At 37.8% G+C, this 19465-nt stretch overlaps 1 protein-coding gene across 1 annotated transcript in view; it reads left to right on the plus strand.

The window, feature by feature from the left end:
• KHDRBS2 (KH RNA binding domain containing, signal transduction associated 2) overlaps window positions 1-19465 on the plus strand; it is a gene marked incomplete at both ends in the record, with an annotated part of 324097 nt that overhangs the window by 118699 nt on the left and 185933 nt on the right. The window contains one exon of the mRNA XM_082048177.1: window positions 10636-10752. Within this exon, the coding sequence (XP_081904303.1) occupies window positions 10636-10752 (117 nt within the window). The remainder of the gene's footprint in view (window positions 1-10635; window positions 10753-19465) is intronic.

Below are 19465 nucleotides of genomic sequence, written 5' to 3' on the forward strand. Positions count from 1 at the left end.
TGCAAAGGGTTGCCATCAGCAAAGCATTGCAATTCAGTCTCAGGTTTTTAGATGTTTTTGCCAATCAAATGTTATAAAACTATAATTTCTAGTTTTGTGGTGAAACTGAGTAGGTATTCCAAATGGCAGTTAGTGAGTACTATGAGCTATCAGCATGGCAAATTATAAACATTGACAAATACTGATAATGGGAAAAAAAAATCACATTCCCTGTATGCGTATTTAACACAGTGACTGATTCTTCACAGTTGGCAAGTCTGTTACATTTATATCAAATTGCAGCGTGATTATATATGTTAAGCTTGATGTTACAATCAGCAGTGCACGATGAAATGTAAATTCAAGGATCAGCTTTCATTGGTTACTACTACTGCAATTAGCCCTGTGTACTGTGGAGGAGGAGGCTCTGTGGACCCTTGGGTTTGCATGCCGTAGAGGAAGGCAGGGTAATTCTACTGTGAAGAATGGGGGGATCTTTATATATGCAATAGGAGAATGGGGGGATCTTCATATACATGGTATGTTTGCTGTGGAAACGAATCGAAAGTGATCTATGCCAGGTGTTGGGTTAACGCTCGTTATTTTCCTTCCATAGGCTCATCACAGTGAGCAAAACTAAGAGTCTGTTCAGTTGGTGTGCAGTCTGCTCTTGGAACAGAGTGCTGCAGTCTGTGGCTTTTGAGAATAAGCTCATGAGCAGTGGCAATATATCCAACAGTGTTTATTCCACGTTGTCTGATTTTGTATTCTGTTGGACAAGTAGAGGACAGTGTATGTTGTCTTAAATTTGTACAATTTTCACTTGAAGCGTAGTTGGCATTTAAGTGTGAATCAGATGGATGCCCTCCCTGAACGCTGAACAGAATTCAGAACAAATTCGGGTATTCGAGTTAACACACTATTACTTAACTGTTTTCACCTTGTCAATGTTGTTCTGGAATGCCTTGCTCCTGTTAAAATATTATATTGCATTAACACTTCAGATCAGCCAAGTCCTTGTTAAAAAATCTCAAAAGATACTCAGTTTTCGCCTCTAAGAATAGAAAAAGGAAAAGGTAATGAGCTCCAAGGAAGAAAGATTGTGTTTTCATGCATTTGTCCTTGGTAATAAAGAAAAAAATAAAAGAGGTATAGAAAATATAGGGAGAAGAGGGGGAAAGAACCAGAATTTTGTAAAATGGTTTTGGGTGCTTTCACAGGCTGATTTAATTTCCATAGAGCTATGTGGATTTGTATATGTCAATCAATTTCAAGTAATGCTTTGCTTTGATTGTGAACGTGACTTGAGAATAAAATTAATATTTTTATAGTGCTCAGTATATGTAAATTGATTTATTAATGCTGCTGTAAGTATAATTAATAATGAAAGGCAAAATCAAGTTCACTTACAGAGTTTTAAATTAGATTAACATAAAACATTTGTGATTTAATATCATGCTGTCTACAAAATTAGATACTATATGCATATATGTTAAATCGGTGTTGTGTCTGAATTAACTGTTGTTATGGTTTCCTTGACTCAAAAGAAATTAGAGTTTCATGCTATGTTTTTACTAGTCCAGCGTCACTATCATACATGGGAAAGACACATTAGTTTTATGGTTTCGTATTCAATCCTAACTTATCCTTGTTGTTGTTGACTTAGAACTTAATTTTGCAAATATGGCATCTGGCAAAGAGAAATCTTTCACCTAATTTCAAATCTTATTCAGCTCAGTAAGAGTGAGAGGATGTGCTTGGAAATCCCAAAAAGTTGGTAGGTTGCTGCCAGTTTGCAAAGAGCAGATGGTGTTTATTACTGCGACCAATAAATTTTGTATCTGTGGGAGTAATAAGCCCAATTAGCCAAATGTTGATTGTTCTTTTAAGTGTTGTAGTCTTAGTACCTATTTCCATACCTGTGCATATGCTCAATATAAACTTATTTAATTGTGCACTTTGAAAAAAGCCTAGTGATGCACTTCTGCAGTGTGAATTTTTAGCATTCATAGAAATACAATTTTAGATAACGTCCTTCAAATGAGCCAGTCTTAGATACACAGTTCCAAGAACTCCTTATTACTTACCTTGTCTTTTATTTGTTTCTATATAGTAAAAGTTGACTAGTTCAGTCTTGCCTAGGATCAATGTTAAAAGACAGGTGGCGTTTTGTCCTAAAGAGGGTCCTTGCCCTTTATTCCATAGCATATGACTTAAATACAAGGTTGAAATCCTTGTTAGCTGAGCAAACTCTGCAGTTTTTTAAAATATACCTTTTCATTAAAGGGCAGTCAGCCCTCAAGGAACATCCTGACTGTTTGTGGACCCAAACTGGGACAGGTTCACTCACAGCTCCAACCTCCCCAGCCTGGGCAAAACAGCCTAAGAACCATTGCTGCCTGCCCTCAGCCTCCCTTGCTGCCCAGCTGGGCTGGAGACACAGGGATAAGCTTAGGAAAAAGCAGTGCATTCCAAGTTGCAGAAGAATTATAAGAAAGGCAAAAAAAACCCAAACAGAAAATGGGACATTAGGATCCTCTTTCCCATTTCTGAGTTGAGAAAGCAGGCTCTGGTGTGGCCCCCCTGTCAAGCAGAACCTGGTCCTGCTCAACTTACCTTGAATAATACCTACTTTCATAACCGAGCCCAGTGATTGTAGTGGCAATAAGTTCTACAGCCACTCTCTGACCATCCAAATAAGCAATAGTAGCCACATACATTCAACAAGACCTGTTTGATTTTTTAATACACTTGACAACTCTTCAGGGTCAAGATCATGTCTATGCAGCGCCTTGATGATGAGTCTCTCTGGATATCTCTGCAATTAAAATAATAAAACCCTTAAACTTCTTAATTGCAGATTTAATATAGATCCACAACTTTAATTGGTTCCTCGGCTTTTCCTCCATTACCTCGTGTCAGAGTTAAAAACAGAATAACACAAAATAAAATGTTTGGGTGTCTGACAGATTAGGGGATTATAATAAATTGCACTGTTACTGCATGTATTAGAGAAGTAGCTGTTCAAATTTTTCTGAGTTAAGAAAGTTTAACTGAATAAGATACAACCAACACAAAACTTTTTTTCTTAATCAGAAAATATATTTTAGTTTTAAGGCTCATTGAAACTGCTTTATTTAAATTCCACAACTTTTTACCAAATTCTGACAGAAAACTTCTAAAAATGAAAAGTGAGGGATATTTTTGCTATCTCAATGTGGACTTCTATCTGGAAGATCTTTTTCTGGAGCCGCTGACCATCTGTTTCATGGAGTTATGCCAAAAATGTATTTTCACTGTAGATTTAAATGTTTGCTATGAGCTAGTAAGTAGCCATACAAATATTGTAGCATCTTCTTCAAGCACACAGTAAATATGAACTCCCAGCGCTTTTAAAGATAAAAAAATGTGTAATTTTTTTTTTTTTCTTGGGTAAATCTTCTAGTCACAGTAGCTTTAATGGTTCTTTGTTAACTTGGATTTAATTTATTCTTGAGGTAATTCTGTTGATTTAAACTAGAAGTTAATTTAGTGTAGAGTTTTCAGGAATCCTTATTTTCCCTTTGAGCACTTAATTTTGAGTCCATTTTTCTCGCCACAGGCTGGCATCGGGTTGTTTTCAAAGCATAATGAAGAGATGAGGCCCAGTGAGCTCTGTGGGAAAGCACAGTCTCCTCCTTTGCTTCTGGGACCACTGCAGTGAAGTTTCAGTGGTGCAATACTTTAAGAAAACCTTAGCACATGTCCTTTCGAGTGGATGTCCAGAGCCTCTCTGAAGGAGCGCATTATGTTTTCTGCTTCTGTTTGCTGTCTCCTGGCATGTTGTATTGGTTTTGTATGGCAAGGTCTGGTAGCAGGAGGGGCTACAGGGGTGAATTCTGTGAGAAGCTGCTGGAAGCTGCCCCCATGTCCAATAGAGCCAATGCCAGCTGGCTCCAAGATGGAGCTGCTGCTGATCAAGGCCAAGCCCATCAGTCATGGTGGTAGTGCCTTTGGGATAACATAGTTAAGAAGGGAAAAAAAAAACAAAACAAACAACTGCAGAGTCAGAAGGGAGTGAGAATATGTGAGAGAAACAGCTCTGCAGACACCAAGGTCAGTGCAGAAGGAGGGCAGGAGCTTTTCCAGGAGCGGGAGCAGAGATTCCCCTTCAGCTCGTGTTGCAGAACATGGTGAGGCCGGCTGTCCCCCTGCAGCCCATGGAGGACCCCACACCAGAGCAGGTGGATGCCCAAAGGAGGCTGTGACCACATGGGAAGCCCCCGCTAGAGCAGAGTCCTGGCAGGACCTGTGGCCCTGGTGAGAGAGGAGCCCAGGCTGGAGCAGGTTTGCTGGCAGGACTTGTGACCCCATGGGGGACCCAGGCTGGAGCAGTGTGTTCCTGAGGGACTGCAGCCTGTGAAAGGGACCCATGCTGCAGCAGTTTGTGAAGAACTGCAGCCCATGGTAAGAACTCATGATGGAGAAGATCATGAAGGCCTGTCTCCTGTGAGAGGGACCCCAGGCTGGAGCAGGGAAGAGTGTGAGGAGTCCTCCTCCGAGGAAGAAGGAGCTGCAGAGACAACATGCGATGAGCTGACCACAACCCCCATTCACTGTCACACTTCACTGCTGGAGGTGGAGAATTTGGGAGTAGAGTTTAGCCCAAGAAGAAGGGAAGGTTAGGGGGAATGTGTTTTAGTATTTAGTTTTTGTTTTCTCATCACCCTACTCTGATTTTATTGGTAATAAATTTGATTAATTTTCCCCAAGTTGAGTCTGTTTTGCCTGTGATGGTAATTGGTGAGTGATCTCTCTTTCATTATATTTTCTTTCCCCTGTCCAGCTGAGGAGAGGGGTGATAGAGCAGCTTTGGTGGGCACCTGGTGTCCAGCCAGAGTCAGCCCACCCCACATGCCTTGGTGAAGCAGGGCCCTACAAAGTTTGGTCCTACCAAATAAGTTTCGCAGAAATTCTTCTCCAGAAACAGCAAACATCACATCACTGTAATAAAAAAATAATATTGTATCCTTATTTGGAATATTAAGTTCATTTTGGAAAAACAAACAAAACAACACAAAAACATACTAGATATTGAAGACATATTGGAGTAATCAGCTACATACAGAGGGAGTCAAACTTGAACTCTGCAGTATCTGCCGAGCTAGAGAATGGGATGGGATGGGATGGGATGGGATGGGATGGGATGAAATAGAATAGAATAGAATAGAATAGAATAGAATAGAATAGAATAGAATAGAATAGAATAGAATAGAATAGAATAGAATAGAATAGAATAGTTCCAGTTGGAAGGGACCTACAGCGATCATCTAGTTCCACTGCCTGGCCATTTCAGGACTGACAAAAAGTTAAAGTATATTGTTACAGGCATTGTCATGCTTAGAAAGTGTTGAGAAAATTAAAATTTGTCTTCGTAATCATCCAGTACTACCTTAAGATGGAGGAAGTCTCTTGTGCATATCAAAAGGTGAGATACCCTTAAAATAACTGCTATTCTAAAGTTAATGAACTATCAGAAGTCCTAGAATAGGACCAGAAGAAAACCATAAGCAGGTCTGAATCAGTAAGGTTTTTTTCAGGGATGAATAATATCTATGTCTCCTCCCCCTCTCTTTACCACAGGACTGAATTTTGAAGGATTTTTTTTTCCCCATGAATAAGGAAAGATTTTTTGTGAGGATTAGTAACTCAGAAAATAGGAAGACATTTTGTTAGCCCACAAAGGAGCTGATAGCAATGGTGAACAGAACATACTAAGAAATAACAAGCCCATGGTATTTCTCTTTTGCTGTTTCTAGAGGAAATTAATTTATTTTCCTATTTCAAGGCTTCGTGCTGCTTTATCTTACAGCTGGAAACATTTATCTGTCCCATTCCTTATTTATCTAGGTTTTGTTATTGTTCTGAACACTGATCTGTGTATAAAACAGAAACAGTCACTGACACAAACATGTTTTCTGAATCGCAAGAATATTCCTTGTTTCTGCTTGTAAAACCCAATTAAAATAGAGTTTATAAAATAGATGTTACAGTTCTAGTAGGGATATATTTGAGCTACATCAAACAGGGAAACAAATACTCTTCTGAATGTAACATTCTGTTAATCATTGTATTTAGTTTGAGTCTTAAATATTAATGCTGTAAACTATATATTAGATTTTTTTTTTTTATATGTATTATATGCTGTCCTAGGACAGCCAAAATCCTTACTAATATTTAATTAAGTTTTTTTGATCTTGAAAGAACCACAGGTTGGAGCTTTGTGTTGCAATATCACAGCAAATTATGATTCTTTGCTTAATTGGTTACCAGCATTCTTGCCCTGGGTGCAGAGTGGAAAAGGGGAGAAAGATAGGTGTAGTTTTGAATAGGAGAGGTTTTATGGGAAGCATTTGGAGCAGCTATATGGTAGAATAACTTTTGGTGTACTTCTGATGGTGCCACGTGGCTGGGCGGGCAGGATGGTGTCTGAGTGTGTGTGACCGTTCTCGGCCTGAGGCTGCCGCTGGCTTCGGGGAACACCCTGCCAGACACCCCTCGTCACCCCTCCGAACCTCGCAGCCTGTGTCCCAGCTCCTGGGAGTGTCACAGTGAGCCTTGACATGCGTGAGCAGAGCAGCAGTGCCAGCCCACTGGTGTGATGGGTCTCACAAGAGAACTGACCATTGTATGGCTGTCCGCTTCTCCAAAGGACAGTTTATCACATGTGGAAAATAAAGTGAGTCCTGTGTGTACAACCAAGATGAGCATCAATGTTTGATTACAATTCTCAGCATTAAGAAATGAGGTAGTGATGAAAGTCAACACCTTCTATCTGCTCAGCTCCATTAGCCCCATTTGCAGCTGTCAGGCCGGGCTCCTCCCCACTGAGACAATTTGTGCTGCTCACTGAAACCTTCTCTTACTTGTCTGCTGGGTTTACCTACATGTGAACATAAAGGATTTAATTTTTCATAAGTTATTGAGTCAAAGTTACTCTACCAGTACTTTCAGACTCTTGAGAGTTTTGTGGTTATGGGCTGGTGCTGAGGGTAGGCAGTGGCCCTGGACTGATGCTGGGGAGACTGAGCACGATGGTTGAATGTCCGATATAGTGCACTGGCTTTTCTGCAACTTCAGACAAAACCAAATTAAGAGCAATTAAGTTATTCAGTTGTAAGTAACTGCTTGCTTCCTGATAGGTGTTTTTGAGAAGGTGGATGAAATGTGTCTGTCTGCTACATAATCAATATAATTAAAATCCCCAGCCCCTTATTTCCTGTGAAGTGATTAAAATCCACTTAGTACGTCGTCTATGCTGGCCATACCGTTCCTTTGGAGCAATATATCAAAGTAATTATTAGACAGTTTATGAAGTGCTTAAATATAAATGGTCAGCATAAATCTTCATAGAGTGTATTTTAATAGTTTTATTCCATTCAGAGAACAAATGGAGTCAAACCTTGGCTGGCCTTTCCATAGTCTCCTCCAAACTTACATAGCAATATAGCTCTTACAGCTTTTGAGGGGCAGCTTTTCTTAAAATGAAGAGACACTGAAAGGCTGCAGCAGTAGATAGTTTTTCTCTGACTGGTGATGTATAAGTGACACAAAAGATTCGATGTTGTAACTTGTGAACAGCTATTCTGCAGGTGAGGTGGTCCCTGCAGAAGAATGAAAGCTCTGCTGTTTACTCTGCCATCTCTAATAAACTTTCACGTACATTAGGTGTATAATTTTTGAAAACTTATTTCAACCGATAGATTAAGTCCAAAGTGTAGTATTAAAGTCTCAATTCAGTCCTTGCCATTCTTTCCTTACTGTTTGGTTGATTTTATTATGAAATGTAATAATCAATTTGAAGCCAACAACTTCTAAGCCAACAGTTTCAAGACAGAGGATTGTTGATGGGCATCATCTCTAAATCCTGCCCCAAAATGGAATAGGATTTACTGAAGAGATGATAACTTTTATTAAAAGATAGAGATGGAAAAAAACCACAAGCACACAAGCTTGAAATTTGTGGTTTTTGAGCCTCAAAACTTGCTGGGTTTTTCTGCAACATTACCACTTAGTGCTTCTCCCTGTACATGTTATCTTGCTGAAATCAGTTATGTTGGTTTAGGTGGCAGTAGATTTCACCTTACATTTTTCCTGTGATTACATATAATTTTCTTTGATGGTTTAAGCAACATTTGAAGGAAGTTATAAATTATTTATAATTAAGACACTGAACTGAAAGCCAGCTTGGGTTCTGGGGTATCTGCCTTCATTCTGAGTTTGGTTGTTATTAACATGGCTGATGCACTTGTGTTGTTAAATTCTCACTGGCTAAAGTGAAAACAAGGATATTTTCCCATTTTTACCACTTTTAAATAGGAAGGTAATGCAACACTAGGTGTGTTATAACATCTTTTTAGACATTCATACGTATTTTTGACAGCAGCATATTCTTGATTGCTATTTCTTATTCTCATGTTCTTTATCTCTAAAATAAAAACAAGGCAGCGCTGATACAATTACACACCTTTTTTATTTTGTTGAATGCCAGGCCAGAATACTGTCTGTTCAGACTTTAACACAATTCAGAAACATCCTAAGCAAGTACTGATGGTTCCCAGTCAATTTCCGAAGACAGCATGTCATAGAGTTTTAAAAAAATTTTGGAAAGCATAAAAAGTAATAAATTGAAGAGATTATTGATTACAGAATAAACAGGTTGTGTCAGCATAACATTCACACCTCGTTTATTTAGTGTTCTGTCCTCTGATTTGCATGTAGATATCTCTCCTCTTTGTACAGAAGAAAAACAACATTATATGTGCCACATGAACTGTGCAGTGTTTAAGCATATTATCAGGTTGGTGCAAAAGTAATTGCGATTTTGGACCATGAATTTTAAATCATTATAACTAGGTTCAAACACATCTTTATTACTCAAAATAGGAACCATCACGATCAACAGATTTTTTGTCATGCATCGGAATTCGATGAACTCTTGGAAAGCATTTTCTGCATTGTGCTGGTTGTGGAAGCGTTTTCCGTGCAAGAAAAAGTCGTTGAGACGCTTGAAGAAGTGGCAGTCAGTTGGTGAGAGGTCGGGTGAATATGGCAGATGAGGCAAAACTTTGTAGCCCAATTTGTTCCACTTTTGAAGTGTTGCTTGTGTGACATGTTGTTGGGCATTGTTGTGGAGAAGAACTGGGTCTCTTCTGTTGACCAGTGTCAGCTGCAGGTGTTGCAGGTTTTGGTATATCTCATCAATTTGCTGAGCAGACTTCTCAGATGGCATAGTTTCTCTGGGATTCAGAAAGCTGCAGTGGATCAGACCAGCAGCAGATGACCACCAAACAGTGACCTTGACCTTTTTTTGGTGCAAGTTTGGCTTTGGGAAGTGTTTTGGAGGTTGTTCTTGGTTCAACCACCGAGCCGGTCGTTGCTGATTATCGTATAAAATCCACTTTTTGTCACATGTCACAATCCAGTTGGTTCGTCGTTTTTGTGTAGAATAAGAGAAGATGACACTTCAAAAAGACCATTTTTTGGATTTCCAGTCAGCTCATGAGGCACCCACTTATTGAGCTTTTTCACCTTTCCAATTTGCTTCAAATGCCGAACAACCATTGAATGGTCAATGTTGACTTCTTTGGCAACTTCTCATGTAGCTGTAAGAGAATCAGCTTCCATGATTGCTCTCAGTTGGTCATTGTCAACTTCTGATGGCCGGCCACTATGCTCCTCATCTTCAAGGCTCTCGTCTGTTCCACACGAATTCTTGAACTACCACTGTACTGTACATTCATTAGCAGTTCCTGGGCCAAATGTGTTGCTGATGTTGCGAGTTGTCTCCACTGCTTTACGACCCATTTTGAACTCAAATAAGAAAATCACTCAAATTTGCTTTTTGTCTCGAATATCATTTTGATAGTCTAAAATAAATATAAAATAAACAGCAAGTAATAAGTCAGTGGCAAAAAAAATATAAATCATGAAAAGCACATTAAAACATAGCCACATTTATTTAAGGATGTATTCCAATGTCAAATGGCAAATTTCAACAATGCAAAACACGTAATTCCTTTTGCATCAACCTAATAGTAACATGTCAAACAAAGCCCAGCACTCATTAAAATCCTCTCAGAAAATAGCCTTGAATATCTACAGTGATCTATTTGTTTGTGATTTGTTCCATTGCTAGCAAAACAGATATTTGAAGCCAATACACAAAACAACACTAAAATCAATGTGTAAACCATCAATTCCTAAAATTCATCTAAAGCTGTAGCATTGCAGAATATATTGCTTTGCCAATAAAGCTGGTTAGCTCAGTAAAGAATGTATGCATTCTCTGGGTTTCACCTATGCTGTCTGATAAGCAAAGATCTTGTTTAGCTGTTAGCTAAACCTAAGCAATCACTGACCATTTTTTGTCCCAGAGAGGAGCCTCCTGGGGTTCAAATACACTATGAATGTTTTTGCTGCCTTTTGCACTGGATGAGAGGATACTTCAGTTCTCCGAACTTGTTTCCAAAAGAGTTAGGCTCAGAACTGATTATGACTATTATTTTTTAAACGAAACAAAACTTTTTTAAGCAGCTTGTTTGTAAAGATTTATTACTTTTTTTTTTTTTAAGCACCTCTTGATCTAAAATATTTTTTTTTTTATTTGCTTTCTAGTTCAATTTTGTTGGGAAATTGCTTGGACCGAGAGGAAACTCCTTGAAGAGGTTACAAGAAGAAACAGGTGCAAAAATGTCCATCCTGGGAAAAGGATCCATGAGGGATAAAGCAAAGGTACTATCTCTGAATTCTGGTTGCAATTAGTGTCGATACATTTGTGCGTTAGCTGTTACATTTAGATTGCCTGTATGCTTATTAATGACTCAATTAATAGACTTATAATAGATTCTGAATCCAAGGCCTGCTTGTTTTTTTTTCAAGTTACATCAATTGCTTAAGTACAATTTTTCTCTTGCTATGCAAAGCTTACTTTCCATATAATTGTAGACCACCACAATCACTACAGTACCACTGTCGTTTAAGTAATTAACCTAAAAAAGAAACCATCTTGAAGTTAATTTGTTCTGAGAGAAGTCTGTTTCTCCTGAAAAAGTACAACTTGTATAGATTACTGCTGCATTATTTGCTGACATAAATAGGTTTTGGCTTTCGTTTGTCATTTTAGAGATGAGACTTTGAAAAGATTGATTCAGGCCCTAATTGTGAAAGAGATAATGAAGTTGACATTTTGCTTAAATGCGTGTAAAAATGCACTGTAGATAAAAGAAAAATATTGTGTTTGGAATCACTTCCTGGTTGATGCACCTAAGGTACTTATTTGTAAGGTAAGGTACCTTCATGTGTATCTGATCCAAAGAACAAGTGCTGATTGCATTGTGGCATCTTACTTTACAGTCTGTAGAACATCAGTATCATGGTCAACACAGAAATGAAGACTGCTAATCTCACTGAACTGTATATTGCCTTCAGTAATGCTGTGCCTTGTTCTGCTTTCCTGTCTGTCACCTCTATCATTCGTCTCAGTAGCTTAAATAATGAAAGAAGTAATATGCCAGAATAAAGGAAAGAGTAGTCAGGATTTTATGGTTGGTATTATTCAGTTTTGGTAATGCATATCAGCAGTCATACTTGCATTATGAGGTCTCCAATTACAATATCGAAGAAGAAGAAGCCATAAAACAGACAAATTAGGCACACAGAATGTATTTCTTTTTTTTTTTTCAGAGATTTCTTTATGACATTGGGCATATTGACACTTCAATTATCTATTTAGCATTGTATTTTATGATAATAAATGTTGAATACACTGAAGATTTTATTTCTAGATATTGACAAGTAAAATATTTTATCACCTTTGTCTCTGCTTCTGGAATGATAAAAAATGCCTCCCTGGATGAATGAATGGTTGTGCTTCTGAGTACCAGTAATTTGCATCAGTATTGCATCTGACAGCTCCATTCTCAGCCACCCACTCAGCTTATTGTTGCTAAGAGCAGCAATTGCCCAGACAGGGGAGAATGAAGGGCTTGTCACCAGCTAAAGATGTTTAAACACACACACAAAAGTCCTCTGATTTGGAGATCAATCACTCTTCTTATCATATCATTTAAATTTCATTGGATCACAACGAATAGTGCCAGAATGACAGTTATTATGTTCACTCATATGTCAGCAGAAACAAAATTCAGAGTATTTTTTTCCTCTTTATAGATTATTTAGTCCTTGAGCGTAATCTGAAGTATGAACTTCGTGAAAACTCATTCATATGAAAATGGTGTAAAAAATGAAGTTCTAGAGCAAAATTGCATTAAATATGGCAGCGATGAAAGTAACTTCTGTAGAGAAGGCCTCGTAAGTGACTGTTATCTTAATCCAATTAGACATTACTGACTCAAAAGAAAACAATATCTCTGTGCAATTACAGTGAGAAAGAGGAATTATCTGTTCTGTGTACATAATTTCTACCAGTTCCTAGCAAAAGAGTCTGAGAATGATCATGGGATGGGTAATAGTTCCAATTAGCATTTCGGAGAGGATATTCTAGCTTGAGATACTGGTAAAACTTAAAGAAAATATATTTGACTGTGAGCATAAATAATAGCGTGAATGCCTATATTGCTAAAGTAAATACAACTTGCTCTGGTTAAAACAATTTTCTTGACATAAAATAAGCCCACTAGTCTCATTTACACAGGATTATTTTACTGATTTAAATACCATTTACTGAAGTCTGGAGGCTTGTTGTAGTTATTTTGTACTATACAAGAAATCGGTGTAAGTGCATTGGTGAATGAGTCTTCCTTCTGGAGAAATTTTCAAGAAAAATCTATGTTATTTCTCTCCATAAAGTAGAATTTGCATAGAGCTGTCTATATTATGCCATGAACCATAATAATTCCTAGGCAGACTGCAAGCACATGTGCTTTTCCCCTCCAGTCCAGTGCAGCTGGATGCTGAGCTGCATCAGACCAGCAGAAATAGAATTTCTGCTGCAAACCACTAAATAGGTTTATGCCATAAATTCTTAGGTACTTAGTGTTTGAAAAGAACTGATCCACTGATTTGGGGTTTTTTAGCACCAAAATGACAGTAGGCAAATGCTTGGCTCTAGAATGAATGATTGTGGCCAAGCTCTCTAATTTTGGGCATATGGAGGGGCAGTTTCCAGTTGTGGGAAGTAGACTTTGTTAAGGTAGGTATATCTACTTTTCAGAATTTCCATATCTTTAGAAAAGCCATTTGTGGGTAGATTTCAGAGACTGAAGAATTTGGACTCTTCCCTTCCAGAGCCTCAGGAACGTTGTTAAGAGTGACTTCAGATTTTTTGAGTATGCACTGTACCTACAGTGTGGGAACAGGATAGATCAATTTGAAAAGGCAATGAAACTTACTTAAAATGAGTATTATGAACAACTGCAATTGTGCACTAAATACCACAGAGCTTAAACATGTGTCACAGAAAGCCATGTGATACCTAAGTGTAACTGCAGCAGTTTTGCAGAACGTTATTTGAGATATAAAGAAAACTTACGATTCTTCCAGAGCAGCGTGGCTAATGTGAGTACTTAAAGCTCTGTGCTTAAGCTAATGCTTCTGGTTTAGCAGAAGTTTAGTTTTCTGTAACAGGAGAAAGATCCTACAGTATTCTGACAGAAACAAGCACCATCATGGAACATGGAGAGTCCACTAGAAATAGCAGAAGGTGATGCTGGCTTTTGGATACTTCTTCCTTTTGATTCGGCGTGCAAAACTGTAGTTAAAATTTGAAATATTTATTGTCTGAAAAACTCCTATTTATTTTTTAATCATAGAAGAAGTGTTGTTCAAAATGTTGAGCATAGCCATGACCACTGAGAAGTGTGCCCACCATAAGAGCACAGCCAGTTTTCAGTGAGCTCTTAGAACCAGCTGAGCTCTCACTATCTTGTTGGCTTACATGCTTCCACTAAAGATTGTCATTCCTGTAGTAATATCATATTATAAATATGCAAATACATTCTTCAGAACAGGTATGGGTGAGTTTAGGCATAGTCATGTTGAGTTGCTTTGGTTTTGATTCTTTTCCATTTGTTTTTCTTCTTTTTCCAAACAGCATGGGAGGCAATTGTAGAGGTAAACAAGCAAACTGAAGTGACAGGGGAAATCTCATTACAAGTGGAATGAATTGATTGCTTTCATACACAGATGCAAACCTTGTCCTTTTGAACCGTGCTATGAATGCTTGTCGCTGTCCCATTAAAAAAAAATAAATGTATGCAGTGAGCTGGAATAGCTGTTTTTTGACATAAACTATAGCAGTAAGAGCATGGATTCTCTTTAAAAGAAGTAGAAAAATTTGTAGCAATGTTTCTTAAACACTTCTATTTCTTGAACTAGTTACCTGCCAGAATTCTGTAGGAGAGAGCACAATCTTGGGGCTTATGCCATTTCTCCATACTCCATGGTTTTGATTATTTATATGAGTGGTATTTTTAAGTTCAGATTAATTGTACACCAGCGTGCAATAAACATGCACTAGCCATGATACATAACCTGTTCTTTGTGTTTTGTGGAACTTCAGAACATCATCTGTAGAAAGCAAAATGGCAATGATTTCATGCAGATGGGAATGAAAGGAAAATTTTTGTAGGAAAACCAAGAACTTTTAGGGCCAGAGAGAAAATAACCCCACTGGTTTCATTACAGCTGCTTTTAAGGGCTGCATGACCTGACTACAGATTGCTGGAGCTTGGGGAGACTGTGGGAAGAGTCAAAAACATACTCATTCCACATTTCTCTAAGAACCCGCTGCTGATTGGAGAGAAAATGCTGATCAGAGGGACGCTGCTCTGAGGTGGGACCTCATCTGTAATAACAGGAGTGAGAGCAGTTCGACAGCGTTAATCACAGTCCAGCCATGGTGCTGAGCTGCAACTTGACTTCAGCTCTTTTTCTTCTGTTTTTATCAGTTTAACTGTACCAGGGTAGATGAGGCTGTATATGGTGGAATGACTACACAGAAGCAGTAATTAATTAGTATGGATATGGATAGGGCTGGTAAAAGAGGGCAAATGAATGCCATGATTAATAACTGAAATGGTGAACAAGGCATAAGAAAAGCAAAAACATGTTGAGAAAGGGAAGAGGACTGGCTTGAAAAAAAATAAAGTGGCAGGTATAAATCTTTTGCCAAAGAAAAATTTCTACTTTGTACAGAATTTTACCTTTTTTATTTCCCATTAACTTTATGGTGGGAACATTCAAATGAAAGGATGATGGAAATTCTCCAGTGAACACAGAATTATGTAGAAAAGAGCCATGTGGAGGCTCCAAAATTCTGAAACAAAAAAAAAAAAAAGGATTGTAAGAGAAATCTTGAAAATGTGTAAGTGTTGTAGTTGACATTTTTTCAGGGTAAAATGTTTGTGCTTTTTTTTAAAGAACATTTTTATTTTAAAAATAACATAAGTGAATATGTTTGGAAGAGCTGAATAACCTATGAACAATAAAATGTTTTGATTTTGCTTTCATAACATTTTGAGTGTTAGCCAAAGGAAGATTTTTTATTGCATTTTATTCTACTAAACAATATGAAAAAATGCTTTTTTTTTCTTAAAAACTCTTTGTTCATCACGTGCAATACACTAATCTGTTTAAGCTGAAAAGGATCACATTATCTTTGCAGAAGTCACAGACACTCCAACCATCTTTATGAACCAGTCTTTACTTACATAAAGCAGAATTTGGAAAATTATTGCCTGATAACAAGGCTATATTAGATATAGACATATTAGATAAAAGAAAGCTAAACCATCAATTACTACAGTAGCACATGGGCTGTCAGCCACACATGAAGGAAATGTAAGTCATAGTGCTTGAGTTACATCTCCTGAATACTGAATGTAGAATTGCCACCCCAATTTAAATTCTTACTTTTTACTTAGAGAAATCCTGTCAACACCAATTCCCATTTTGCACACTTTCTGAATGAAATTGCAAAAGACACTAGAAAGTTAAAAGAAAAAAAAAAATCACCTAGTGGTTCATTGCAGCAGATTTTACACTGGTGCCACTCCACTCGTGCTGGTGAGGTTGCTCGCTCTAGCTTATGGCTATGGTAGTGAAGCCCAGTGTGTTGTCATAAGGTTTCAGCTCTTCAAGTTGGAGATACAAATTTGAAAATTTCAATAAAAAGTCTATTTTAGTTATTTAAAACAGAACCTGTAGGTTTACTTACAGCCTGCGGGGAATTTAGAGGTGGAGTTCATGCAAAATCACTGAAATGTTTGTTTCGTAGGAAAGATGTTTCTGTTTCATTGGAGTGCTCCTTTATCACCTTTAGCTGTAAAATCTCTAACAAAAAGATAGAGCAACATGTGGCATTGTGTTTAGAAAACTGGCTCACATCCAGAAGCTTCAATGGCTAGATTTAATTCACTAATTGTTGATCACCCATTTAAACTTTTTCTGTTAGGAATTCCTTTGCTGTATGTAGAAGTATTACTGACTTTGTGTTTTTATCTCTGTAGCTATGGTACCTCACAGTTTACAAACATTTTATCCCACAAAGGCTGAAAGGAAAATTCACTAAAAGAGAAACTGGTCTTCTTTTTAATAAAACCAGGACAGCACCACATTCCTCGCAGATGGGACCATCTCTTGTTTGGTAGTTTTTGCAGCTTCCACTGGCTACCTCTGCCTGAGGTGGGAATAAACTCAAAAATATGAGGCCATAAAGCCAAGACACAGTTAACTGGCCCTACTGGGATAGATGCTTCCCTTCCTGATGTTCAGATGGTCCTGTCTGCATGACTAATCAATGAGATGCCTTCTGATAGGTAATTTCTCAACCATCAGAAAGCTCATCTATATTAACAGGCATCTCCTTAATATCATTGATCAGTAACACTGAATTTGGAACCTGGCTAGAAAGATCAGCTGACTGTTATCCTTCACTTTACACAGTTTCAAATGTTCTGCAATATGATAACCCCAGGCTGTTTTAGTTTGTCCTATAAAATTCTGGGAAAATCCATTTGTTTGTGTTTCTGTTAAGTTTCTTTGTTTCCTTGCAGCACAGATTTTTCCTCCTGAAGGTGGTTTGTCATATTTATGTTGAAGATTTCAGATGCTTAATCTGATTCTCTGAGTTTTAGAAACCATTTAAGTGCAGACCCCATTTTGCTGCAGAGAAAACAGTGTTTTCCCTGCTCCATATTGGGTTAAGAACAGGTCTCCTTTGTTTTGGCTGGATGGCTCAACCACATTGACCTTGCTTAGAGGAGCAAGCTGGAGGAAAGCTTCTTAAAAGCTTTTTATCTGGATATATATGTATAGAGGGAGAAAAAGATACGTGTGTGTGATACATAGCTGTAATTCGTGGTTGAGCCTGTGATTCTATATTAGCCAGTTCCTCCTAATGTCTTCTACATATTGACTAGGGTTGTCCATCTTTTATAAAAAATGTGAAATTCCCTTGCTCTTTCATGTTCAGTTCTTCTGTCTTCAAAAGGTGCATAATTACTTTCAAGGTTTCAAGACTGTTTTGTAACCCAATTCTAAATGTGTCTACAGATTTGAAGGAAATTCCTGGTAGATGACACCACTTCCATTTTAAAAGGATATAGCTAAAGTAGCATTACTCTCAGATTGTCACCAAATTATTCAACAGTGTTGCTTTCACTTTGGTATAAAACTTACTGTCTTCTCAAGACATACGTGAATTAGCCTCTAGATCATTCCGTGTTCTGAATGTGGATGACATGCCACCTTTTTTACATTCTGAGTTTCCTGCAGCAAGTGAAGAAGCATCATCAATACTAAACCACCCTTTATACCAGAGAAAGATACCAGTATCGTTCTAGGTCCTGAACCCCCCACAAATTGCTATTCCCTGCCTGTGTACGAGGCACTGTGGCTGCTTGTCTCTGCCACAGTGAGGTCTGCCTTGCTTGAGTCTCCCAAGTTCTAGAAAAAACTAGAGATGTGGCTCATGGCTTATGCTGCCTGTCAGCTCTGACTGGATTTCATGATCTAGATCTGAAGATCGGGCAGTTGGTCCACCTATTGACTTCTGCAGTTGTGTTCCAGTTCTCTGGATCTTCTGGTTGGTCATTGTAGGAGTATATGAATATGACTTTGTTGTCCTATTAGAGAAGTCATTTATGTCTCTCAGGAAGCAACCTGTTCCTACTCTCAGTCTTTTTACATGTTTCTTATGAAAAAAGGTATTGCAATATTACAGCTGGAGTCCAAATTACTGCAGTTTATTTTAATATAATCAGATACTTACCTATGTCCCCTCTTGAAAAGGGACACAGGTCACAAGGTAGCTGTTGTTCCTCAGTACTGGAACCTGTTTTCACTGCTGCAAGCTCTGTCCTACCATCAGAGTCAAGAATTACCCATCAGGAATTGCTGGGTCACAGAAGCACCATATTTATCTTCTGACCATCTCTCAGCCAGTCGCTCCCTGAGGCACCAGTAACAAAAAGATGATGGTGAATATTGCTATGCTGGCGTTTCACTTAGTGTATATTCCCCAGGAGAGAAAATCCTAAATTGAACAAATAAAAAAAACAGAACTTTATGGCCTTTTTGTCTCTCAGAGACAAATTTTGGACTATAAATTTTGGGCTGTAAAGATTGGAAACAGTCTGCCTCATTGATTCTATAATTTACTCACCAGTGATTTCTTAGAAAAAGATATAAATACCAAGCATTTTGTGCAAGCTTGTGTGCTTATTAAAGGAAACTGAACTGAAGCCTCTGACCTTGTTGGTATGCTGTTTTTTTTAATGAAATTATGTGTTATTGTATAGCAAAGACTTATGTTTCTGCATGCACATGGAAAATTGGAACACAGGTTTTTATTTTAAATTGGAAAGATGGCAGAAAAATTGAGATTACCATATCTTCCTATAGTTGACCTATATCAATTACTGATGAAAAATTAAATTTCATAGGTTGGTTGCATTCAAAGGTAGGTTAAAACAATCAGGAAAATGAAACACTCATTTAAGTTTTTAATATGGTTGTAATTTAAAGAAAATTTGAAAATTGTTGGGATTATCTCCTTGGACTCCTAAGGAAATCTGTAAGATCTCCTCTAATAGTCTCAGTATCCCAGAAGTGCAGTTATTGTACTGCTGAAGCCAGTGGCAGTTTGCTAATGACCAGTGAGAGGAATAAATCACTCTTAGTATTTTGCTGAGTGAGCGAATGAAATTCAAATGAAATCTCCAAATATTTCTCTGTTAATTATTAGCCTAAAGTCCTGGTCTAGAGAGTGAGACGTTAGAATGGTTGCAGAGATTCAACCAGATATATCACTTTAAGTATTTCCTGCTGACTTGATTCATGGAGTGATATGATACTTCTATGTAATTAGTGATGGCATTTTCAAAATGGAATAACCAAGAGACCAATTTAACTCTGTGTTAAAAATTTCATACTCTAAGGCTGATAGTTTAGAAAATTACATTGTCTTCACAAAAGAATTATATCA

Source organism: Streptopelia decaocto (assembly GCF_964273445.1).
Source record: "Streptopelia decaocto genome assembly, chromosome: 3".
NCBI lineage: Eukaryota > Metazoa > Chordata > Aves > Columbiformes > Columbidae > Streptopelia > Streptopelia decaocto.